A 26,913-nucleotide genomic window follows, 5' to 3' on the forward strand; every position below is an offset into this window, starting at 1 on the left:
TTGAGATACACAGTAGTAAATCCATTCAAGAAGATACAGGTAGCAAGTGGTGGCGAAGAAGTACAGGAAAAAGAACAAATATGCACAAACGCATGCAGTTTAAGGAGAGGTGTAAGAGCTAAGGGGCCGACATACTTCTGTGACTAGGGGCAGTTGGGGGGGTCAGTTATTTTGGTCTGTGGGACTCAAACCAAAGACCATCCAGTTCTCAAGCCAAGTCCCTATGGACTGAGCTCCTGATCCGATGTGATGAGTTTAAAACAAATGACAAGTTAATTTTAGAGGCAAGCAAACTAGTATTGGATTATAATGAAAGAAAATCGAAAATCAATGGTGGGAACATTTTAATAGGCCTTCTCTCTATAGAGTAGCAAAAAAGCACCAAAGAATCATCTGCATTCATTCTTTTGGATATTTTTTGAAACTTTGAAGAACAACCTTGCAGCAGTTTGGTGTGTAGCAATTTTTGTATCATGACTCAGCCGTTTCGGAAACCCTCACTTTGTTGTTACCATCATTATCCACTCTAGCCCAAACACAGCAGTGTTTCCCCTATATACAAATAGCGGCGGCTATTTGTATATACAATATCATGATTGTTTGTTATGCGGATGTTACGCTCTCCGAGAGATTACAGGAGTGAACCCACAATACTGAACACTATAGAGAGGAGACAGAGTTTATGAAGCAAAAGGTTTATTGTCCAAAACCGTTTTATACTGACAACAGAGGAATTGGATAATCCACAAAATCCAGGACCAGGGAGTGTTTCCAGAGGAGGAGCGGAGGTCCGAAGCCGGGGATCCAGAGCTGACGAGAGCAAGCAGGCTGGGGCAGGTGTGTGTGGAAGCACGGAGGAACACAGGTGAGGAGTTGGTGGCTGGACGTGGCAGGCAGAGGAGTAGGCAGATGGATACTAAACAAGGAGAGGAACAGGATTTAAGGATAAACAGGAACACAGAGGGTTTGGTTTTGCTAATAGCTAAATATTCCAGGAGGTATTACCAACGTGGTTTAGACGACGAGCTGGTGAATACTGGATGATGGAACCGGGTATAAATGCAGGTGTAGGTGAGCAGTAGTAATCAGGGTGACGAGCAGCAGCTGAGGAGGTGAGTTGGCGGGAATCCAGAAGTAGGTCAGCCACGCCCAGCCAGGGAGACAGACACACAGACAGACAACAACAAACACAGAAGGAACAAAGAGGGAGGCAAAACTGTGGATCCTAACAGTGGATTTGTAGTATTTGTGTTACTGTATGTTCCAGTGGCGAACTGTCAGGGCCTTTAAGGCATTCAGAGAATACCCTGGAACACTCAGATAAAACAAACAAAAAATCAATTTAATTATACAAAGAAAATGTAATAAAATGAATAAATGAGAATTGTATCTGTGTTCTTGATCTGTAATATTACAGTGTCACGTTGATTTGTTTATCCTTCTCGGACCATGCACTACGCATTTCAGTGGTTTTGTGTTAGAAAAGAAAGCAACCAAACAGATCTTGTTCTGGGTCTCTGGGTAGTTCTTCAACCAAGGTATTATACTTGATAGAATGCCCTGGCCGTTGCATTGAATGAGAGCGTACATTTGGGTACGTGAGTGTGTGTCTACAGAAGGTCCAGTTGTGATAGACGCGGTTCGCCACTGGTATGTTCAATAAAGGTGAATTATTGCTAAATCTTGAGATATTGCCACTGTATGTACTGGCAGAGCCGATTTTTGGCATAGGGGCGCAAGATCTGGGGCTGGTAGCTCTGGGAGGGGAAAAAACATTTTTGACCGTTGGCGCTTATCCTAATTTTTGGCCTTGATGTAACAACATTCATAATTAAGTAAATGTAACACCCTTTTCACCCCGGTTACACTTTTCATTTGCCCTGAACGATGGGCACTGTAAGTGATGAAAGTGGGGGATGTTGGTTTATCAGGCGCCCGCAGCTCACAGCCAAAGTGCGAGCGTGGGGGCGAGAGAGCGAGCGAGGGAGAGAGAAAGAGGGCGCACCGGTACCGGCGCTGTTGTTATTAGAATCTGGTACTAGCTGCGCTAACGGATATAAGAAGTAGATGTTTCTACAACCAGGGTGGAGGAGAGCTCTCCTGTCAGACTGAGAGGCTCAGTGAGGTAAAGGACTCTGAGTGTTTAGATAATTTTAGTCTAAGTTATCTCAGTGGGTCTCAAACAAATATGTGTTTACAAATTATGTAAACACATTTGCTTTGTGATGAAGCTGCTGATAGAGTCTACCTGATATCAGACATAATAGTCAATGGATGGATTCACCAAGGCAATTATTAGGATAAATAAAAACAGGTTTGAAATCTATTCCAAAGTATACTATCGGACAGTGAACCAAAAATATATTTTAAAGTTGGAGAGATACAAAAATATGCATAAATAAATAAATAAATGTTAACTGGTAAAATAAGATATGAATGAACAACAAAAATAAAAGAAGTTACATTTATTTTTGTTATTGGCTATGGTAGGTTATTGGTTATGTTCACATACTTATTGATTATTAAAATATAAACCGATCTTTTTCAGATGGGTGTTTTAGAGTTGTAGCCCCTAGATCAGGTCTCTAGTAATTCTGCTCAAAGTGCACCAGATTGAAGCATTTTACTTTCAAATGTTCAAAAAAATCTTCCCGGGGGTGCAGACCCCCGGACCCCCCTAGAGGATGTGACCTCCACCCCCCAATTAAAACAAGTTCATACTGAATACATTTGAAGCCATTTGGATGTCTCTTACCTATGTCAATAAGTTTCTGTTTTTGTAGTGTATTTGTCTTTTGTAGAGATTTTTCATTTATTCTTTATATATAAAATCTCGCCTAGGACAGCAAATTGGCTAGAACCGGCCCTGGTACTAGGCCTCAAGAGCCTTTCTTGTGCTGGCAGACACATAGAAATCCTATCCCCATCCTAGGGAAAACACAGCACAGACATTAAAAAACATCATACAGAAAAGTTACATATCTCACCAACTAAAACAAACAGATTGAAATGGTCAAGCAAGTACTACAAATACATTTGCTTTGTGATGAAGCTGCTGATAGAGTCTACCTGATATCAGACACAATAGTCAATGGATGGATTCACCAAGGCAAGAATGGAGTAATGGTTAACATTGCGGCTTGGAGATTGGTGATAAGGGTTTATTTGTACTTTATATAGTACGGAAGTTGGTTTAAAGTAGGGTTCTTAAGATATCAGATTTACAATACACGATTATCATGGCCAAAGTTATGCAAGATATTACAACGCCATTCAGTTTTGATCTCACTCTCTATACAGAACCACAGACCAACACCTGGCAAAGTGCTCAATGGCTGTCCCTGCAGTTGGTGTCTCCAGGAGCACATTTTTGCATGTTCAGACATACTCACAAACTGCAAAAAATACCAGGGTCACAGCTGGTAATATTGTGGGTCTATAAGAATTATGTATAATACAGATTGAATCCGAGAAGACCCTGACCTTGATCAGCGATTAGCTGGCTGGCTGTCCTGAGACAACTTTGTAGGAATTGAATATATAGCATTGCCTGGGCTAATTTAGAATTTACAAACAGCCGGTGCCAGGCTTGGAATTTCGTCATTTTAGGGGCAAGGCCATTTGGCCTTTGGTGTCACCATTTTTTTTAGGGCACAAAGGCCACATGCCAGGGCACAAAGGCCATTGAGGGAAACATTTGGATTTGGAGCTCACAAATAAATAACTTATAAGAAAAACACACGAATGACATGGAAAACAAATAACTTTTTTTAATATCAATAATGTCCTTAGTATTACCATATATAAATAAAATACTCTACTTTGAATAATTAGTGTTTGGTATGTTTTCTATCTACTACTTCTCGCATTCACAAATCCAAAATCAAATCTAAAAATCGAAAATTCTATTAATATGTAACAAATATATTCCATTTCAGAGCAGAAGAAACAGCCTTCAAGGGTCCAAATCTGCACATAAATCATTCAGCAGTGCACAGTGAAGCTCCAACAATCGACTGTATGAACAAGCAATACTTTGAAATGCAAAAGTCTGTGTCTCTGTGTGTGTGTGTGTGTGTGTGTGTGTGTGTGTGTGTGTGTGTGTGTGTGTGTGTGTGTGTGTGTGTGTGTGTGTGTGTGTGTGTGTGTGTGTGTGTGTGTGTGTGTGTGTGTGTACGAGAGTCTGAACAATTTTCAACTGGAGCCTCAAATTCGCGTGAGGCATTCTCGCTGTAGCCAATCAGCAGTGAGGATCTCAGCCACTCACAGAAACATCAGAAGTTAGCTGTTAGCACTCAGAGCTCCTCATATCTGTTCAGAAACTGGACAAAGGTTAAACAAGTACAAACCACAGACTGTCTGTGTCATGGTGAATACAGTCGCTGTTGTGGCTGTGTCTGTATCATGCTATTGTGAGTGTGGACGGAGCATATACAGGTTAATTTAGCCTGATCGATCCGATCTCCATTCAGAAAACACGCATTTTAAAAGGTTTTTCGCCTGCCTTCTTGTCTGCACACTTGTCAAAGCATTAATTCATAGTTTTTACTAACCGGTATAAGTATGTTGTTACTTCGGCATAATTTTGAAACGTGTATTACAATTAAATCACGGTAAAATATGTACATTTTGTTGTAGTTGAGTCTACCACAGTATTTACATGGAGATAAGCCCCACCCCCTCTCCAGCGCTTCCTGTTTGAATGACAGGGGTAAACACAGCTGACAGCCGCAGTGAACCTCCAGCGATTAGAGCAATGCAAATATTCGCATTGCGTCTGTTGTGAACGCAGCATAATGCAGTTCAGAGACCAGATCACTGCTCTGACGCTTTTAAAGCAACTTCGAGATTGTAACAGTGTGAGGGGCACAAAGGCCATGGTGACCGTAGGACGTACAATTATTTGTGGGGCCTCAAAGCCAGACTAAGGGGCAACGACGGCCATGGCCGTCATGGCCATCGTGAAAATCCTACCCTGGCCGGTGCAACAGACCTGGCTAACTTCTCATTTTCACACAGCAGGGAGAGGACTGAAAGTAACTCAAAAAGCAAAAGGCTGCAGTAAAATATTTAAAAAGCATAGGCATTTTAAACAACATGATACACAATGTTTTTTACAAGAATATGAGGCCTTTACTACAAAGCCAGTTCAACATACCCTTGATATCTGTTTGTTATCTGCCTGGCTAAATTAATTCTAAAAAACACAATCCCACTAAACAGTCCTAAGCTGGTTATCAACTTGATAAATCAGCCCAGTGTTTATCAGTATGGCAGCTAACACGTTTACATGAAAAGTGCGAGGTTAGTAGCACTTCTCAAATAATCACAAATATACAAGTGTACTGTCAGCATGGCGTAATACTTCATGAATGAAGAATAAACTATAATATCAGAAAAATACAAAGAATTTCGCACATGAACAGGTCCCGTCTAAGGAACGAGTAAATCTGAATTTAATTAAGTTTGAATGTTTCATCGACTCAATGTGTTGCTTGGATACATTTTCATCAAGCAGAATAGAAGATATATCCCACTTTATTCATCCCCAAAAATACATATAAAAAAGTAATTTAACGCGGTAAGCAGGCTCAATTTGCTCAGGAGTAGGTCAGGTGATCTAACCCACTTAGATTGAACCACCGGTGTAGGACTTAAGACATCACACAAACCTCAAACCCTGCTTCAGTGTACAGGCCAATGTTCTCTGAATGGGCAGAAAGGGTGCTGAATATCAGGGCTGAACACCCAACTGTGAAAAACATTGCGCTTCACACTAAAATAAAGGATGTTTGAAAAGTCGGAGGTGCTCATCAGGAACCCTCTACTGACAGTCAGACAAGGACAAAGGACAAGAGGAATGAAAACAGGAGACAGAGATTAAGTGCAGCAGAAACCTTGGAGAACCACCCCAGCCCCCGCCTAAGGAGAGTCTTCATTGTGGGAGAGTCTCCACCCGTCTTCCAAAAAACCTCATCCAGTTTAAACTTAATAATAAGATGAAGGAGCTGGTCAGGGCCAGAACCAAACTTAACCCCCTCTCTACTAAACAACATTTGCAACAATCATCTGATGGGACCAGTGACTCTTTCTAGGAACTTCATGGGCCCCGTGTTCCAGTAGCCTCTTTATCCGTCTTGATAAGTAATAAAAAGACAAATTGTGAATCTTCTAAGAAACAAGCCAAGCGCTCAGCAACATATTTAGCATCAATTCCTTATCCACAGTATTTTGTTTGTATTGTAATTTAACTAACTTGTACTAGCTTTATTAAACCTCAGGTCTTTGGCAAGAAAACTACTTTTTGATCAATGATGAGCACATTCTTGACATTACTAGTACTTGTTTGACTAAAATAATTAGTTTTAGGAGTGAGGCTAGAGTGCATAAGAAAAGCAGGAGTGACTATTTTTGTTTTATCATTCCTTTTAATGCAAACAGATATCTTGACATACCCTAGATATCTACGGGGCCACCCAAATACTGTACAACCTTTTTCTATTACTTTAATGAACTGTTGTCTATAGTATATATTGACTTTGGCCGTGTAATCATATTGTTGATATCCCCTAGGACAGAAAGGGCTTGAGAACTGTGTTGTGTTCTCGATAACTATGCATCGACTCCCACACAAGATAAAGGAAGGAAGGAAGTCTCTGGCAAGAAAAGATCTCCATGGAGAAATGTCATGCTAGTAAGAATAAAAAAAGAGTGTTGAAAAGCTTGCTGCTGGTGGCTAAAAACAAATCTCCAGGTTCATTGTGACATGTATAAGAGAGACTTTGTTTTTATCATTTGGGACTGAGAAATGCATGGCAGCATTTCTTCTTCAACATCATCGCCAAAAACAATAATGCATGTGCCTTGTTTGCTAATGTCAACAGACTAACAAACCCTACAGTATTAGAAGCCATTAACTACTATCCACCAGGGCCTGAAATGAGTTAGCTTCTTCTTCACTGCAACATTTGAAAATTATACAAGTGGTCAGTGACTATGTATCAAGATAGGATATGTGTTTCTTTGTGTCCACTTAAAATCAATTCAAACACCATGACACAACAATTTCTGATCAACCATAAAAGCCTGGAGGAACTAAAATCCTCCTCCTGCCGCCTTGATGTTCTACCAACAGGCTTTTAAAAAATGTTTTACATCGCATCCCCTCAGATCAACTTCAATTTGTCACGTCTATTCTCTCAGGTGTTTTCCCACAGGCCTTGAAAACTGCAATCAGCAAAACCTTTTCAAAAAATAACAATCTCTACACTAAAGGCCCCATAAAACCTTGCAGTAAGTATCATTGAGTACATCAATGACATCCACATGCAGAATCTCAGATTTTGGTCATAGATCTCAGTACTGCATTTCGGCAAATTGACCACAACACATTAGTAGGCCAAAGGAAAAACTGGGTTAGACTTCCTGCCAGGAGCTTTGTCTCTATAGGTTACTTCACATCTGAGAGGACAAATGTGACATGTGGAGTACCTCAAGGCTCCATCCTGGGGCCTCTTATCTCTAAAATCTACATGCTTTCACTGGTTGAGATTACTAAAAACAATAACATAAGTTACCATAGCAATGCACAAAATGTACATAAACATTTCACCGGGAGACTATGGTCCAATACAAGCACAGAGTATAAGCATTGAACAAATTTGAATGAATGATTGAATGATTTGTTGGACGTGTCAGTTTGCCCATTCGGTATTATTTTATTGTTACTGACTGAGGGTGGGTTCGATAATCCTACATTAATTAATCAAAGAGAAAACTAAGTTAATTGTTTTTGGAGCCAAAGAACATTGAAAGTTAGTGCTTGGCAATGGTAAAACCCAAAGGCCAGAAACCTAGGTGCAGTCATGGACTCTAACCTGAATATCAACAGTACATTTAAGATGATAACAAAGACAGCCTTCTATTACATTAAGAATAGATCAAGGAGTAAAGGACCTATGTTCCCAGCAGGTTTCGGTAAAACTTGTCTATGCTCTCATCTTCTGAAGACTTGGCTACTGAATTTTTGTTTTCCTAAAAAGTCAATTAGACCGCTTCCACATTATTCAGAATGGTGCTGCTGATCAAGAAAGTGGATCACATCACTCCAGTTTTGAGGTCTTTACACTGAATTTCTGTGTGTCAAATCATTGAAATCAAAATACTGCTGCTGGTTTATAAAGCACTAAATACATTTCTAATCTCTTGCTACATGTTGAACCATCCAGAACCCTCGGGTCTTTTGGGACGGGTCGGCTTTCTGTTCCCAGAAATAAAACTAAATATGGAGAAGCAGCATTCAATTATTGTGCTCCATATACATATCTGGAACTGCAGGACTGATACAACTCTGATTTTTAAATCAAGACATAATACTTGTTGCCGCTGCTTTCAATTAAATCAAATAACTATTTATATCTTACACTGCACTGAACTTTTATGTTTGTAATTTATACATGTTTGTATCTTAAGTTTTTTTCAGCATGCTTTCAATGTGTTTTGTAAAGCACTTTCAATTGCCTTGTTGTTAAAATGTGCTATACAAATAAACTGGCCTTGATTTAACCCTCCAAACAAGAACATTTATTTCACACTGGGGGGAAATGTAGCTTTTGGGTCATTCTGTTTTGCAAGTGCACTGTATTTATAAATCAAATCTCTGGACAGCAGAGTTGGAACTACTATGTGCAGCAGAGCCCATCTCCAAGGTTGATTACATTTTTATGTTTGAATCAAAAGAAAAACAGACTGAATATGACTAAGACATGAAGTTGTTATTAAGGAGTTGTCACTTTTAACTCACCTCTGTCAGTAACAAAAGGCGCTTTCACACCGCAGTACTTTTCCCACAAAGGTTCATCAGAACTTAGTTCATGAGAACTCTTTAGTTCTCATGAACTAAGTACAGATCGCGTTCACACCGGAATAAGTCCCTGAGGGAGGATTAGGCAAATGAAGCCGCTGACGTCACTTCGTCTTCTTCTGCTTTGGGTTTACTGGCAGGCCGCAAACAACTTCACGTCGTATACTGCCGCCCAAAATCCCCGGCCGGAAGTCCCCGGAGTTAGGGACTGGCTTCAGTAGAAGCTGCTGGGACTCCCAGCAGCTTCTACTGAAACCTTCCGAATAAACGGCCAGAACTCCGACACCTCCTCATCTCCACCGCTCCCATGTTTAATTTTGTGTTGACTTAAGTTAGTCTCTCTGCGTTTCTGCGCTGGGCTAATGCTAATGCTAATAATGATAATAAAATGGCGGCTTCACAAACGTTTTTGGGAGTTTGATGGGGCGTGGTTTGCATTCCGCCCAGCCAATCGGACTCAGGAACCTTTTTCTCCCACGAAAGTCCCTGCTCTCTAGCAGAGACTGAAAAGGGGGTAAAAAAGGTTCTGATTTCCGAATTTTAGTTCTGGCTCTTTTTGGTGTGAACGCGACATTTCGGAAGTATATATCAGAACTAAAGTGGGAAAAGTACTGCGGTGTGAACGCGCCTAAAGACTCCCTTTATTGCCAATACTACGATGGTACATTTAGAATATGCCGACACTAATCACAACTTTTTTTGGCTTTTTCCGTTTTGTACTCTCAAATGATACTTCCTGACTCACCACTTGAGCTCATCCAGCTGTAACCTTTGCTGACCAACATTGTGCAGGCTTTCCCTGAGCTCTTCCTGCCTCTCCTCAGCCGCTCTGGTTCTATGATCCTCCAGCCCAGCGACCTGCATACGGAAGTGGTTCAGCTCCTCCTGCCTTTAAATGACAGCAGTATTTCAGAATAGGAAAAAGTGTCTGCTGGGAACAACGCTGATCTCCTTGGGCATGACTCAGGATTGAATACAATGATATAATATAATAATAAATATTTAATAAGACAATAATAAAAGAATATGAGCTCTGGTTCCAAAAGGTCACACCGCCTGCTCTTTCTCTAGTGCTGACACAGCACTGGGGAGACTGGTCTGGCTATACAAGGATACCCTACCTTTAAATGTATTAACAAAGTGTTTCTATTCCATGTTGAGTTATTGTCAAACATGTACAGTATGTACGAACATACATTTAAGGTGTATTTCACATGACCAAGGAAAACTCTCCATCAAGAGAAAGCAAGCAAACATATGTTAGAGAAATTAATAATTGATGATTGGATTTGTCCCATGGTCTATTGTATATCTCAGTTGTTTTTTCGAACAGCTGTTGTCCCCAACACATTTATACACATAGAACATATTTGCTCTCAGGATTTTACCTCTTAAGTGATCCGACATTGAGAATCAAAATCACCAGGGTTGGTTATCAGCTATCAAAGGAATTAAATGTGGATGCAAATGTACTTTTTACCTTAATGATTTACTAAGTTTAGACATAGCATGTAGCAAATTGAGTTTGAATGAAAACACAATTCATGAATACCAAAAACTGGGGTTGTAAAGTAATGTGTAGGTGCAAAGTGCAATGTCCTTCCTACAAAGATTAAAAATAAGGTTTTATGTGAAATCTAATTTTTTCATTCCATTATATGTTACATTTAAGCACAATGACCTCATTGGTTGAATGTATTATTTTCTACAGTTTTGCTATCTTGTAATGCTTTTCAATATACACATACCGGTTTTTTCATTTCGATCTAATTTAAAAGGTCAAACATGAACTATTCCTTCTGTTTTTCAGATTGAAAAGGGTCAGATTTAATATACCGTTTTTTCTCCTCGGTCAGAGTGCTTGAAGTTAGGGCATCATATCTCTCCAGCTCTCTGTCTTGTTCATCCAGGATGGCAAGGTTGAACTGGAAATCTTCCTTCAGTTGCTGGTAACGTTCTCTGGTAAATGAAACATTAAAGAATATTAGTCGGCTATTTTTGTGGGGGAAAAAAGAGAAAAAATACAAAGTTAATGCTATTAATGTCTAAGTAGAAGGTAATCAAAGGTTATCAAGTGAGAGAAAGTTGTCTAGACTCTCTGTTCCTTTTTCAAACTGGTGTCTGTGTTGAAGCAGGGCCAGTGACCAGCATGTCCGGTTTCTAAGTATTTAGAGAGCATGACATCCAGTTTTTCACAGCAAACAAGCTGGTCACCAATTTATTTTGGGAATTAATATCTGCCTCAACAGGCACGTACAGCTGAGTATCAAAGACAGCATTAAACATGTGTTAAGGAAATTGTGTGATCAAATGTATTAACATTGCTAACTGTAAACTCTTTCTCTGATTAGGTCGTATCCTGGGAGTGACCTTTAAGGCCCCGTTTACTTGGATACGGTTCGGGTTGTATCCGCAACTTTTCTCTTTCAAATAGCCCGTTCGTTCACTAGAGGCCGTAACAGAACCGCGGAAACGGACCCCTCAAACGATAACGGGTCCCAAGGTGGATAGATCTGTGGACTGAACACTCTGGGGGGCCAAACGGCTCTGTGTGTACGTCCTATACGATCGTTTTCCTGATAACGATGAAGCCATAGCCCCGCCTCTCCCCACCTCTGCTGCTCACTGCTGTAGCAGGGTCAGTACCTACTGCTACTGACAATGCGGGGAGAGGCGGGGCTATCGTTATTTTTTCAGGAAATGATCGTATAGAGGCGATTACACGGAGCCGTTGGACCCCCCAGAGCGTTTCGTTTGCAAATCTATGCACCTTGGGACCCGTTATCGTTTGTGGGGTCCGTTTCTATCGTTTTGTTACGGCCTTGTGTAAACGAAAGGGCTATACGCAAGAGAAACTATGCGGATCCAACCCGTTTTGTTCTCGTGTAAACGGGGTCTTAATGACAACCACAGGAAGAGAGAATGAGTGAAAGGAATTTACGATTAGGGGTTATCTGCATATCCCATTGTTCTTTGTAGGGTGTGAGTTTTTGCATACAGTGCCATGGGGCTTACCAGCTGGCCTCACAACATGTTGTTTGTAATGTAAATAAGCTCTGATGTCCTCCTATATGGAGAGCCTGTTTTTCACATAACAGTATGCTCTCTTTGGTGGAGACGTCACACTTGCAAGTATAAAAGGTCTTTGATACCTTTAACACAAATATTGTGTTGCAGTACGTTTGTTACCTAACTGATCATTTTCTCTAGACCACAGCTGATTTTAAGTTGCTGCGACACATGTGAGGAAATATATTTTTTAATTATTTAGCTTGAACCTCTACGTTCAAATGTTCTAACTGTTGTCATGTTATCATCCTTTCAGTTTGCTTGAGATTTCAACTTTTACACACTGACACAATTATATTGATATTGAATTGTATTACAAATAAACACAGTGTGCTTAACACTAATTCAAGAAACAAAATCTATCCACCCGAGTCAGTTGAGTTAAGTCAGTAAGTCACAGACCAAACCAATGACTGAAACAATGAATGTGTTGGTTGATTGATTGATTGGCAGAAACTGTTTTGGATAATTGCTTGATCTTCTATGTATCTTATGAAACAAACATGCCTAACTTATTTTCTCTATTTTATATTATTGCAAACTGATTATATTTGGGTTTGCAATGGTGGTGATGTCCCCTTAATCTCTGAGAATTAACATCAAACAATTATTGTGATGTAACAACAAACCAAACAGCTACACAGCTACTTTGTTTTTTATTAAGAAAGTCAGAGACAGGGCAATCCTATCCTATTTCCAACTTAAAGCTTCAGTGGAAATACACAGTACTTTGATCCTGACGGGAGGTTCATGTAAACGTGGTACCTGAGGGATAAGCACTCCTCCTGGGCCGTTTTGAGGGAAGTCTCCAGTTGATGAAACATCGCAGCCTGGAGCTCCTTCCACTCCATCTCTTTCCTGACCAGCTGGGCCTCCAGGTCTCCCAGTCCACTGTCCGCGTCCGACTGCATGGTGGAACTTGGATATACCTACAGCCACAATACAAGTGTTCAATTCATCAATCAATACATATTTATATAGCCCAATATCACAATGACATATTTGCCTTAAGAGGCTTTAGTGTGTACCGCATACGACATCCTCTGTCCTTCCCAAAGAAACCACACAATCAACGGAGAGAAAATAGAAAAAACCTTGGGGAGAGCAGCCACAGACTGTATATATAAAGAGAGCAACAGAGGCGGATCTGAATCTAAGGATGGACATATGTGCAATACATGTAGTGTGTTCAGATTCAAAAATCAAGATGTAAACATATGGATAGATCCAGGTTGATGTACAAAATATACTAGGTGCCACATAAACACATCAATCTGTTTATCAAGCATTGAGTATGTTATGGTCAACATGAATATTACAAATCATTTAACACACAGACACACCCACCTTATAATATTTCAGTCCGTCAATAATTGATGTTGTGCTCTTTTTTCTCCATGTATTGCTTTTAATATTTCTAAGAACATTGTATAGAAGACCCACTCACACAACGAACACTCACGCACTGTATTAAATGCATACGTGAACTTACCAAAACACAGTAGCCTCAGGTTTTTAGCAATGGTTAGGTATCTGTGACATTAGTATTTCCTTTTTTGCTCATAAGTCTTCATACTTCACGGAAAATATTACATTGAGCGACAAATAAACAACAACTTAACACGTAACGATAGCTAAAAACATTTAACGAGCTAGATTACTAAACTAAAACTTGGCTACTTTCTCGTGTGATGCAAACGGATCCATGGCAACCTAATACGGTACGTCAGTGAAATTGTTCCCCTGCTACAATATTAGACAATGGTTCCTGCACGCCAGCGTTAGATAAAGTCCAGCCACGGTAGTGCGCTCACACGTTTATTGTGGACGAGCTTCTGAAGAAGGCGGACAGCATCTCAGCAGGTAGGCTACGGTGTGATAGTTTATTATTTTTCCTTTTAATCAATTCTTCATTTGTATATGTGTATGTGTTACGGCCTTCTCGGAATGTATTTCCCCTGTTATATAGAGTGCTCAGCAATAGAGTAACAGGTAGGATGATAGTCACTCTAGTAATTTGAAGGGATCCTATGACGTTATTATAAAGGTGTTGAATGGTGGTGAATAGTCTCTGGATATTGTAAGTTGTTATAACAGGAATCCGGTCAGACTGGACCCTCCTCTCAGAAATGTCGCCCGCCGGGATGCACATTTGAGACATACGCCTCGGTCCTCACGTAAGCACCGAGCTTTGTCCACATCTGTCTCGGTGTCGCATTTCACTTTCTTAGGCAGATTTAAAGGCGGACACACCGTATAAAGGGAAGCCTAACTTTACTTCAGTTCTAGTCAACTGAAGTAAATAAAAGACGGACGCGTTAATTGTCTTTTTTTAGAAACAATACAACTTTTTGGTGTCTTGGATAATGTAAAAATATACTGAAATATTAGCCGGAAATAGTATTTTGTCATCCTACCAACCAAGAAATTAAGAGCAGAGAAACTATAGCGGAGTGGATGTTATTTCACAAGAAGAGATGTTAACTGAAGGTCGTTTCCTGATTCGGCGAGTGATGGAGTCACAGTGTGACGCAATGAACAGTCAACGTTAGGACTGTAATGTGGTGATGCAGAAGTAGCCTAGTGCCTACGTGCTCTCAGCAGCATATCTGAGGCTGATAATCCCCGGGCTCTGAGCTTCATCACTACTCTGCTTTCATATACCTTGAGAAGTCACGGTAACAGGATCAAATAAATACATATTTGGGTGAAGAAAATACAAAACAAATAATCATTTGTATTTATTTCCTCAAACATTATTTTTGTAACATAATTATTTGTTTCCTTTATTTATTTCAGCCGATATTTATTTTCTTATTTCTTATTTTTATTTATGTTATTTTCATTTATTCCTTTATTTATTTTTCCGTATATCGATAAATGTTTCCTTATCTCTTTATACTTATTGTCATTTTCTTAGTTTGTTGGTCGATTTTTTTGGCGCATTATAGGCCTACTGTTACATTTAATATCTTAAGTACATTTAGCTGATTATACTTACTTAAGTGACATTTCAATGCAGGACTTTTACTTGTAACAGAGTATTTTTACAGTGTTGATCCGAATAATGTAAAAATAGCCTGTGATGAGAACCTTTATAATATGTGATGAAAGCCTTTATTAAAGATACACATTAATTAAAACTATTAATGGACCCCACTAACATAAATCCCCAAAGAGGTCCAACCATAATGCACTTAGCCGGTAACCATACCCTCAAGAAAGCAGGCTGCACTGCAAGTGAATAAGGCCAATCTTCATCCACACCAGTCCAGGGTAAAAAAAAGCCAGGCATCAATCAGTCACAGTGATTACTACTGAAACAGACCACACCAAACTGTAGGTCAAAAACATTCCTACAACGGCCATTCATTTGTTAAAGCTGCTGCATTTTGTTGGGATCCAATTCCACGCCTATGACTTTGGAATACATTCAGGGAACTGCAGAAACCCTCAGACGGATTGAGATGGGGAGACCCCCCCGCCCTGAGGATGTGCAGCTTAGTGGAACATTTTACAACAGCTGATGCAATGTTGCTAAGCTAACTAAGTGGAGAGCTTCGGTCAGTCTAGCCAAATAATGTATTCTGATTGAAAGTTGTTCTCACTTGGTTGAGCTGGCAGCCCATATGTGGGGCTTGGTACTTATGTGGAGTCTGGTTTCAAATCCAGCCCTGGACCAAGCTAAAGTCACCGTGGTCCAAAAAAATAAATAAGCAAATATCTATATGCTGGCTGCATATATTATTTGTTAAGTGAAGACATTGAACATTGAATAGACTTAGAGTTGAGCATCAATAGGCGTGTTCACACCAAGTACTTTTCCCCGTACTTTTCTCGTTTAGTTCCGTAAGTACCCCTTATTTTGTGTTCACACCAAAAAGAGTACTTAGTCCCGGGAACTTTTACCCCCATTTTTAGTGCCTGTTAGAGAGGTGGTACTATCCTGGGGAGAGAAAAGTACCAATTTCTATTGGCTGGGCGAATTGCAAACCACGCCCCGTAAAACTCTGAAAAGTTTTTTGAAGCCGCCATTGTATTTGCTGGCATTAGCATTATTAGCATTAGCATCAGCCCCGCACACCAATAACTTATGGCAACACAAAAACTGGCAACACAAAAAAACATGGGAGCGGTGGAGTGATGAGGAGGTGTCGGCGTTCTGGCGATTTACTCGGAAGTCCCCAACTCCGGGGACTTCCGGCCGGGAGTATACGCCGTGAAGTGGTTTGCGGCCTGCCAGTAAACCCAAAGCAGAAGAAGAATAAGTGATGTCAGTGGCTTCATTTGCGTTATCTTCCCTCTGTGACCTATTCCGGTGTGAACGCGATCTGTACTTAGTGCCAGGGGCGGACTGGCCATTGGGAATACCGGGAGTTTTCCCGGTGGGCCATTACTGAAGTGGGTCGGACACCCCCCCCGGGTAACTAGCCGGGTGGATATTTAAGTCCCAGTCCGCCCCTGCTTAGTGCCATGGGGGTACTAAGTACAGCAAAGTACTTGGTGTGAAAGCGGCTAATGTCCTTTTTCTTTTATTTACATTAGTATAACGTGAATATTGCTGTCAATATGTCAGCTGATTTAATGTATATACTGTATATATACTGTACATTGACAATTACTGTTTTTACATTTTTAACAGCATTATTTTTTATAATAATCATTTTTGGTGATAATTGACGTTAAACTTCCAATTGGTAACTCTACAAAGATCGTTAATTTATTACAAAAAAAATATAAGTCGTTTTTTTTAAACTACTTGAAACAGGCATTTATATGTGGAACAGGATACAATTTGCTTTCCGTTTCTTGTTTTTATGCAAAATAGTGGTGTTTGCTGATGTTCCTAATTTAATAATTCAAGAAACAATTTCAGGAAGTGTGTTGATAATGACTTCTCATTTATTTTATTTATAATATCTTACTGTCAACATTCTTCTAGGTTAAATCGCAAAGGGGAGGACTGGCGCTGCTTGGCTTCACCCAGTGTAATAATGACAGTACATTTGGATACCACGCTGTATAATTAACAAGTCATCAATGAAATACCACAAACGCTTGTTCACTTATAAGCCATGCTAGCTCCTGCTCCTAAACAACATCTGTCAGGCTCTGACCTGTAATGTACACGGTGTGACTGAAAATACATTAAAGACAAATTAAGAGCAAGAGTATTTGTAGGTATATATGTTTATACATTCAACTTAAATGCATATATACTGGATATCATATAAGATATATATGAATGGTAAACTGATCATTTGTATGGAGATTTTTGTATGCAGTATATATAATCAGATAAGGAAACCATGCACATAAACAAATCTATTATATATGACAGACAACCCTGCTTTACATATATCATAAATATTATGTGTAACCTTTAACCTACTAACTGTGATTAAAATATTTGCATTACAGAATAAGGATACCATATAAAGTAATTACACAATGGGGCAGCTTTGCCGACTGTGGCAATAGGGAAGCAAAGGCAAGGCTGTTGCAGTTGTGGCTGACAAAAATAGAACCTGAAAGGAACACCAGCCAAAAAACAGATGTCCTTCATGAAAGCTATGCCAGGCTGATTAAGTAAACACTAGTTATCACTTAGGATAAAATATTACACACATTTTATGTTAAAGGTCACCTATTACGCAAAATCCACTTTTCATGTATTTTATACATTAATATGAGTCCCCTTTGTGTAAAGAGATACAGAACGTTTCAGGAAAAAAGATTCCCTCTCTGTTTGTCCTAATCCATCCAAAAGAAAATGTTTTTTTGGAATGTGCAACCATTAGCCAATAACTAACCAAGGTAATACCAGCCAGCCTTATCACTTGAATCTCCTCCTAGAGCACCATTGTGTTCTATTAAACCGAACACTTCCACAGAGGGGCGTGGCCAGCAGCAGCTCATTAGCATTTAAAGTAACTGACACAGAATCATCACTTTTGGAACAGGGCTGAAACCGAGGGGTTTATGGGATGCTACAATGATCTGTTTGGTGTTTCAGCCAAACACTTCAGAGACATGTGTTGCATATAACTGGAACTATAATATATTGATGAAAAACAGTATGATAGGGTACCTTTAAGATGGAAGTCGTAACTCATGGTGTTGCAGTGATTAGCACTTTTACCTCACTCCAAAAAGGCTCTCTGTTTGACCCTGCTGACCAGCCTGGGCCCTACTTTGTGTGTTTGTAGAGGGTTCTCCCCATGGTTCATTGTTAGTTGCTCTTAGAGTGGTGCAAGAATGAGTCTTGAAACCAATAAATGAGTTAGCATTTTAGCACTTTCAGTTCATTGTCTCAAAGCTATTGTTTTTTTAATTGGTAAGATTTCCGAAATAAGATCTGTGGTTAACACAAGCTTAAGAGATTTTTATGTTCCACAACGTAAAATACATCCTGAATCCCCACTCTTGAATGTCTCAAGCTTTTAAGTGTCGGCGGTTGCTAACAAGTGGCTAAATAAGACTACTAGACGTCATCACGGCGAACATTAGCCGCCTTTAGCTTAGCAGTGGTGCCGCGCAATCATGCAACCATGATGTAGTTGTTTGTAGCCTAACGTTAGCTTTTAACTTCTGGTGATTGCATTTACAGGTCTAAAATAACAAAAGTGGTGTTTATATGTGGAGACTATTCTACTGAACAAAATGTGTAAGTATTCTTTGCAACAGATCTTATTTTCTGCAATATACCAAAATACACTAGAAAAATCCGTCCACACGGCGGCGTGCGTTGAAGCTTGCCGGTGAGCTTTTCTGAAACTCGACCAACAACCAATCACATGAATCTCCCGCCCCGGACACACAAGCACGCGGTTTGATTAGCTAGAGCTTGTGCTGGCATATGATTTGATTGGCTGACGATTCCGCCGAAGCTTGACAAGTTGAACATTGCTCAACTTTTGAAGCGAGCAAAGCGAAGCAACGCTCCCACAATGCAGTTCGGCAAAGCGTGACGTAACCCTATTCAAAGTGAATGGGCAGAAGCGTTGAAGCTTCAACGCACGCCGTCGTGTGGACGGGCCGTTAATGTTGCTAACTTCCGGGTATACATCCTCACTCCACCACATTGTCTCTCTTTCCTGCTGTCTGTCTTTATGTGTCAGCCCTGTGGTTGTTTAGCGATCAGTCCAGGGTGTGCTTCACCTCTCACCTAATGTCAGCGGGGATCAGCTGTGGCCCCCTGCTGTGCTGCAGAGGACAATTGGTTTCAGATAATAGATGGATTTATGTTAACACTGATCATACTATCAAGGCTCAGTGGCGGCTTACATGTTAAAGAAGCTAGCTAATAACTATTGCAAATCTCCAGACTGGCAGGATCAATCTGGGAGGGCTCACTTGAGATGTCCCTGATTCCTCAACCCCAACTGATCAGTGGCCGGCAGATCAGAGTGTGTTTGTACTGGACAGCTTCCAGCTGTGCATACGTGCAACTGTGTGAATGTGATCAGGGGCTTCCTTTTATAATTACATTCATAAATAAACTCTACAAGAAATATTATCCATTTGACTTAGGTGGATAGTAATTAAGTACAATACATATCTACAATTGTGAGGTACTTGTACTTCCATTTCCTTTTACTTTAAACTTCTACCTCCACTACTCCAATTTTATTGAGCATTTTTGTTACATTTCGATTAATGATATGAAATATAATAAATACAGGACTTATACTTGTATTTCTACGTTGTGGTATTGCTTACTCATCACTGTAGTGTACACTGTATACCAAGGCAGGTTTGCCATCACTTACTGTACGGAGGCTCAGTCATTGGTACACGTTTATTTATAAAGCTTTGTTGGGTAAACTCACGTATTATATCTGTTCTCTGATAACACAGAGAGTTGCAAGCAGCTATTGTCTGAGATCTCATGATGTAGTATTGTTAGATGTGCCAAGAGCAAGGACTGTCTTCGGTAAGACAGCTTGTATGTGCGCAGCTCCACTTGCTTGGAACAGTCTTCAGCAAGAATTGAAACTGAGCAATCTCATTCCTCTGCATGTTTTTAAAGCTAGGCTAAATGAAATCCTCGTTGATACTATGGGCACTTGTAAATGTCTATAACTATGTAAATGTATCCTGTAAATATAATGTATGATGTCCTTTATTGTTTTATGTTTCATGTGGAACTTATATGCTGCAGGTCTCCCTTGAAAAAGAGATCTGTGATCTCAATGGGACCAATCTGATTAAATAAAGGTTTGAAATGAAATGATTCCTACATTTACTTAAGTACAGGATCTGAGTACATCCACCCCTGACATTTTACAACACAGTTATATACTATACCATATGTATAGAGTACGGTACTGTGTGAGGATGAACAGCAGAGATCATAGGCTGTGCAGTAGTATGTCCATGTGCGGAGTATGTGAGTTATGTGGACTCCGACTGGGTGATGAAGAATATTCATCCGTCCTGACAAGCTGTTAATAGTAAATCCCGCACCGCAGATGCCATGTTTCCTGATTGACACCCTCTACTGTAATGAATACAACACTCAAACACACTCCTACACAAAACACACACTCTCCCATGCAGAGTCTACAAAAATAGAAGTGCTCATATTTTAAATAAAACAGACCCACCTCTCCCAAGAATACTAGCCTCAAACCGAACAGGTTAAGTGATTTTTTTATAGCAAAAAACTGTATATTGTGTGTAGTTTGCGTCATTATCATGGCTGTTATGTTATTCCTGTCATTTTATTGAACTGTGCCCGCCATCTTTTTTGTTTTCACCGAGAGTAAGTTGCCAATCATGTGACATGGATGCTGACCATTAGAAATGAACAGGGAGAAGAAATGTAGCCATTCCAACATTTCAAAGGCGATATTAAGTTCTGCACTGTGGTGTACATAGCTTTTACACATGATTGGGTTGATTAACCACACGCTTCTGATTTTGACTTAAGTAATTATAAACACATTGTTTGACCTCTTGTTTTTACCAGTGTTTATAGCCACTGACCTCTACAAAGTAGTCAAAGAGCATCATGGGAGGAGCAGTGGTGGACGACGCACCTCCTGGGGTGAAGGCACCAGATGGCGGCTGGGGGTGGGCAGTGTTGGCCGGGGGCTTCGTAATTACTGGCTTCTCCTACGCCTTCCCCAAAGCTGTCAGCGTGTTCTTCAAGGAGCTGATCCTAGAATTCGATGTGGGATACAGCGACACTGCCTTGATCTCATCAATACTGCTCGCCATGCTGTACGGCTCAGGTAGACATGGGTGGTACAAGACTGGGGGGATAAGCTGTTAACATCAAAATGATATATACCACACTACACATGTGCACACTTAATTGACGTATTGATTATGTTTTCTCAGGCCCTCTGTGCAGCGTGTTGGTGAACAGGTTTGGCTGTCGGCCGGTGATGATGGTCGGCGGACTCTTCGCCTCCCTTGGAATGATATTGGCCTCCTTTGCCACAAGTATCATACACATCTACCTTTGCACTGGAGTTATTACAGGTAAGGTCATAAAGAACTTGCACAAAAATAAAACATGTAAAAAGGCTACATAAATATGCATGCATCTAATGCAGTGTTTCTCAAACTTTTTTATACCAAGGACCACTTAACCAATAAAAAAACACTCGCGGACCACCTAACTCCACAAATATCCAAAATCACATCGTTTTTCTAGAGCAGATTACAAATCGCCTGAAAATGGTACAAACAAGTGGCAACATGTGTGATGAAGGTGTTGCGCTGGGCTATATTATGACATTGAAAGTGAAACTTAGGCTCGCTCCATTGCGGAGATATTCCCGCGTGAGTGAGGAAAACTTAAATTGATTTATTTATTTCAAATGTTACCAATATACTCACGGACCACTAGGGGGTGCTCACGGACCACACTTTGAGAAGCACTGATCTACTGTATATCTGTATATTCATTACACTCCATGGAATTTGGCTTACGCTTTTATCCAAAGAAACGTACATACACTTAAATATTGTAGACATGCTTACAAAGCAAATTGTGGTTACTGTATCTTGCCCACAATTAGTGAGTTTTCAGATGACAGTTAATGGTCCAGCCCTCAACATGTCTATCCCACTTCAACATATTGACTGCGGGGGGTGGGATTAACCCAATAACCCCATGTTACATCCTTCTTGTTCTATTGGTTAATTTCCCTACAATACACACTAACAGTATTGACGAAACATGACAAACGATGCAAATGTTTTTGTTTTTTTCCTTCTACATTTTTTGTCAGTTGCTTTTTCCATTCATCAAAGCAACATATTGTGAAAAAAACGTCCTAAAGTTGCCTATCACTTTTACTTTGGATATTCCTCCAGAATATGTATATTGTTGATGACTTCCTGACCTTTCCACTACTGTCATCATCTGGGCAAAATCAATGTAACAGGAAATATGCAAACTTTAGAAACACTGATAAACCTCTTCCTGCTGATGAACCTGAACCTCTTAGCTTTATTCTAATGCCATCTTAAGGTTAACATAAGCCTTGATCCAAAGGACTTTCACATTCATGCCACCAGGTGGAAAAACATAAAGAAACAATATGATATGAAAATTACAATATGATACATTTACAACACCATTCTTGGGACCTACTCAAACTCTACTTTTCCAAATGTAAAAGAAACAGCCACAATTATCTTGAGATGATCCAAGTTTCTATGGAAGTTCAAAATGGTTAGGCAGTGAACTCTAGTGGCCATAGTAATAATTACAGTAAGTTACAGTTGCAGTAATACTGAAGTCAGTTCATGAAGTACAAGGAACACACAAGTCTGTGTAGGGTTGAGTTTGGGAGGTCAAACAAACATGGAGCTTTTGTCCAGGATTAATGCCAATGCCATTTAATGGTTTAATGTCATCTATATATATAGATGACATCAAACCATTAATGGCGTATTAATAGAAAATCATATATATATATATATATATATATATATGCATATATGATATGACAATACAACTTTTGAATTTGAATTGAATTCTCGAAATAAAACTTTTCAACTGCTGTATTCAAACTTTACTTCTCCATATAGAACTGTACGCTTTTTTTTAATTGCTTGATATTGAATGTCCTTTTTAGTCTATCATTTTGGTACAGACTTAAATTGAAAACGACATTTCTAAATACAATTTTAGCCACAAAGAATTTGTCTCTCCATATCCAAAACGACAACAGAGACTGAGTCCTTTCCAGTGTTTATGTCTCAAGATGCTTCTATGTGTTGGTGTCCCTCTAGTATACCTCTCTCCCTCACCCCTAACCTTTTGCAAAGTGAATTATTTCTGTCTGTCTCTCTGTCCTTAGGTCTGGGTCTGGCGTTGAACTTCCAGCCGTCTCTTATCATGCTGAATCGCTACTTCAGCGAGAAGCGTCCTCTAGCCAATGGCTTGGCGGCAGCAGGCAGCCCTGTGGCGCTGTGCTGCCTCTCCCCACTGGGACAGGTACTCCAGTACCACTATGGCTGGAGGGGGGGGTTCCTCATACTCGGGGGCCTACTTCTCAACTGCTGTGCCTGTGGGGCCCTCATGAGGCCCCTGTTGCCCCCTAAAAAGGCAGAGAACCTGGAGGAAAGCATTCCCACAGAGGAAAAGAAAATCCATCCGAAGAAGAAGCTGTTGGATTTCAGCGTGTTCAAGGACAGAGGTTTCATCATCTACACCCTTGCAGCGTCCATCATGGTGCTGGGCCTGTTCGTGCCCCCCGTGTTTGTGGTCAGCTACGCCAAAAGCCTTGGTTATGAAGACACAAAGTCTGCATTGCTCCTCACCGTCCTGGGATTTGTTGATATGTTCGCTCGACCTATCTGTGGACTCATAGCCGGCACGAAGTGGGTCCGACCCAGAACTGTGTACGTGTTGAGCTTCGCTATGATCTTCAACGGGTGCACCGATCTCATAGGATCACAGGTAATTAAGCAGCATTCGGTTCAATATAACAAGAGGATAGAGATGATCATGCCTGTGTGAAGCGTTTTCAGTTTCACACACTGACTAGAAACCACATCCATTGACATCTTAAAGGTCAGAGAACTGGACTACTTGGCTCATAATGGAAAAATAACAGGATAAAAAAAGAAACAAAACATATAAATTAAATATTTAAGAGATTATAACATTTAATGCCTATAAAAATCAGTAGTAAAAAGTGAATGTTGTTCGGTCGATTATTTCAGTTGATTATTCTGAAGGGAAAACTGTAAATTAGACTGATATACTTTTTTATATGTGTATTGTTGGGCTAGGTAACTGCAGTGCTGTGTCTCAATTCACAAACTCCTGTACTGACGTGATTTTTTGAGAGCATATATAGTATAGCAAAATGCACTATGAGTACCCAAACGACCACCATCTTGGCTACGTAACAGAAGTAACCGTTACTTTGGTCAACACAGTACTGTACAAATAAAAGTTTTCTAGTAGGTTTTTTTTCATTAACACATACTACTATTCCAGTGTCGAAAATAATCTTCTGTTATTTTGCGGGATTTGAACTTGCAACCTTCCGATCATCTTCAGCCCACCTCACTATCCATTAGACCACCACTATCCTAACAGCTGTGATAGTGCAGTTTGAGACATCACTGCCTGTTAAAAATTCACAAACTGTGATAATAGTGTATGACATTGCAATGGAGCAAAGGAGAGCATCTTAAATCGAGACACAGCATAAGTCTTTAGCTTTAGTCATTCCTGGTCAAGTAGCCTCATTCCTTCACCTTAATGTCCTATGCTAACCTGACTTTTCTTCTACTTGCAGGCAAAAGACTACGGTGGTCTGGTGTTCTTCTGCATCTTCTTCGGCATTTCGTACGGCATGGTTGGAGCGCTGCAGTTCGAGGTCCTCATGGCTGTCGTAGGAACGGAGAAGTTCTCCAGCGCCATAGGCCTAGTGCTGCTGGTGGAAGCTATCGCTGTTCTAGTGGGACCTCCTGGAGCAGGTCAGAACAAGGGAGGAAAGATTGAGACAGTGAAATAGTAAAGGGGTTGACAGTAATGCTAATATTCTCCTTCTCTCCACCAGGTCGCCTCCTGGACTACACCAATGTCTACATGTACGTCTTCCTGTTGGCGGGCTGTGAGGTCACTCTGTCAGCTATGGTCTTAGCCCTGGGCAACTTTTTCTGCATTAAGATAAAACACGGAGAGACAGAAGCTAAATTGGAGATGGCTGTGAATGCTGCAGAGAAGGAGGGGCTGAATCGCGGGGTGGAAGAGGAGAAAGACCATGATGGCGAAGAGGAGCCAAAGGGAGAAGACAATGGAAAAGTCTGCGCTTTAAAAGCAGGGGAGGAGGAGATAACGGTGATGGAGACGGGTGAGAAAGAGGAAGAGAACACATCGATATGAAGGATAATACTGAAGAATGAGAAACTGTTCACCAACAGGGAGTCAAATGTTCTAAGGAGGATCTGTTCCAAAACGCTGAGCTAGGAGTCAGACAAAGGGAAAGGGTCTAAGTATTGTAAGGGGAGAAAATATTGCCCTTTAAATAACAATCTATTCTGATAGAGTGTTTATCATCAACACGTGTTTTTGCCCTATTCGGCTCTAATGCAACATATGGATGTGATTCAAAACGTGTATTACTGTTAATGAGTTAAATGGAGAGTCTGAAACACAATTCCTTTGGGCATTAAAGGTCTCACTCACTCAACACCTTTTTTGACTAGGCTCGGCTCAGACACAGATTACATTTAAGGACAAGGACATTAAGTTTTATGTACTTTTCTCAGCAGTTTTTTGCAGTTGTTTTACAGACAGATGCTGTTTTCTTCAGAATTCAAGCTGTTCCACCTTCCATTTCCCTAAGGATTCCAAAAAGGTTGACTAAAAATGCCAGTTAACGTCCACTTACTAGCTCTTTTGTCAAGCTTTCAACAACTTTTCATAGCTTTGTACAACAGATGGGGTTTGCTCAGCTGCCATCATATGACCTACTGTAAGCTTTGTGTCTTTTGGGTACACCAGCAGAGATATTAGGGTGGGAGCAGTTTGTGTGCTGCGAAACACAAACTGCAATGGTCTTGGTTTTTGATTGCAGACCACTTCTTTAACTTTCTACTGCAGTGGTGCCAGATCTCGGTCCCAAAAATGTGTTGAATCTCATAAGAGCTGAGCGCCGGAGCGGCGTCAGTCAGAGGCTGAGCTGTAGCAGTTTACGGTGAGAGCTTTAAGTGGTTGCAAAAGCTGTGGTTCCAAGATCACAAAGTGGCTACAACGCAAACACACACACATACACTGAACAAAAATATAAATGCAACACTTTTGTTTTTGCTCCCATTTTTCATGAGATGAACTCAAAGATCTAAAACATTTTCTATATACACAAAATAACCATTTCTCTCAAATATTGTTCAGAAATCGGAAAAAATCTGTGATAGTGAGCACTTCTCCTTTGCCGAGATAATCCATCCCACCTCACAGGTGTGGCATATCAAGATGCTGATTAGACAGCATGATTATTGCACAGTTGTGCCTTAGGCTGGCCACAATAAAAGGCCACTCTGAAACATGCAGTTTTGCTTTATTGGGGGGGTCTGAAAACCAGTCAGTATCTGGTGTGACCACCAGAGTGGGTGACATGTTAGGGTTAGGGTTCCCATTGAGCATGTTTGGGATGCTCTGGATCGGCGTATACGACAGCGTGTTCCAGTTCCTGCCAATATCCAGCAACTTCGCACAGCCATTGAAGAGGAGTGGACCAACATCCCACAGGCCACAATCTACAACCTGATCAACTCTATGCGAAGGAGATGTGTTGCACTGCGTGAGGCAAATGGTGGTCACACCAGATACTGACTGGTTTTCGGACCCCCCCAGAACCCCCCAATAAAGCAAAACTGCACGTTTCAGAGTGGCCTTTTATTGTGGCCAGCCTAAGGCACACCTGTGCAATAATCATGCTGTCTAATCAGCATCTTGATATGCCACACCTGTGAGGTGGGATGGATTATCTCGGCAA

The 26,913-nt window shown here is 40.5% G+C and overlaps 2 protein-coding genes across 8 annotated transcripts in view; one reads left to right on the forward strand and one right to left on the reverse strand.

Moving 5' to 3' along the window:
• ccdc57 (coiled-coil domain containing 57) overlaps positions 1-13,632 on the reverse strand; it is a 37,132-nt gene extending 23,500 nt beyond the window's left edge. For 2 of the 6 annotated variants that reach the window (XM_079657681.1, XM_079657679.1), the window contains exons 1-4: positions 13,425-13,632; positions 12,698-12,861; positions 10,700-10,822; positions 9,609-9,752 (exon numbers count right to left, since the gene is read on the reverse strand). In XM_079657681.1, the coding sequence (XP_079513807.1) occupies positions 9,609-9,752; positions 10,700-10,822; positions 12,698-12,843 (413 nt within the window). In that variant the 5' untranslated portion in view covers positions 12,844-12,861; positions 13,425-13,632. The other 4 variants (XM_079657678.1, XM_079657680.1, XM_079657683.1 and 1 more) reach the window with 4 other exon arrangements.
• A 73-nt stretch (positions 13,633-13,705) lies between these two features.
• On the forward strand, positions 13,706-26,317 carry slc16a3b (solute carrier family 16 member 3b). 2 transcript variants are annotated; one of them, XM_079657684.1, is made up of 6 exons: positions 13,706-13,795; positions 20,907-21,171; positions 21,281-21,424; positions 23,257-23,858; positions 24,709-24,889; positions 24,973-26,317. In XM_079657684.1, the coding sequence occupies exons 2-6, from the start codon at positions 20,949-20,951 to the stop codon at positions 25,296-25,298; spliced, it is 1,476 nt and encodes a 491-aa protein (XP_079513810.1). In that variant the 5' UTR covers positions 13,706-13,795; positions 20,907-20,948; the 3' UTR covers positions 25,299-26,317. The 2 variants fall into 2 exon arrangements, with proteins under 2 accessions (XP_079513810.1, XP_079513811.1); XM_079657685.1 differs by lacking the exon at positions 13,706-13,795 and adding an exon at positions 16,611-19,122 and having other exon boundaries at positions 19,162-21,171.
• Positions 26,318-26,913: the final 596 nt, after the last annotated feature.

This window comes from Notothenia rossii (genome assembly GCF_949606895.1).
Source record: "Notothenia rossii genome assembly, chromosome: 11".
Lineage (NCBI taxonomy): Eukaryota > Metazoa > Chordata > Actinopteri > Perciformes > Nototheniidae > Notothenia > Notothenia rossii.

What these genes read in the sequence shown, in the direction of transcription:
- slc16a3b (XM_079657684.1), top strand. Translation starts at nt 20,949, where the DNA reads ATGGGAGGAGCAGTGGTGGACGACGCACCTCCTGGGGTGAAGGCACCA. An exon ending in CGCCATGCTGTACGGCTCAG is followed by an intron (nt 21,172 to 21,280) that starts GTAGACATGGGT and finishes ATGTTTTCTCAG; the next exon opens with GCCCTCTGTGCAGCGTGTTG. An exon ending in TTGCACTGGAGTTATTACAG is followed by an intron (nt 21,425 to 23,256) that starts GTAAGGTCATAA and finishes CTCTGTCCTTAG; the next exon opens with GTCTGGGTCTGGCGTTGAAC.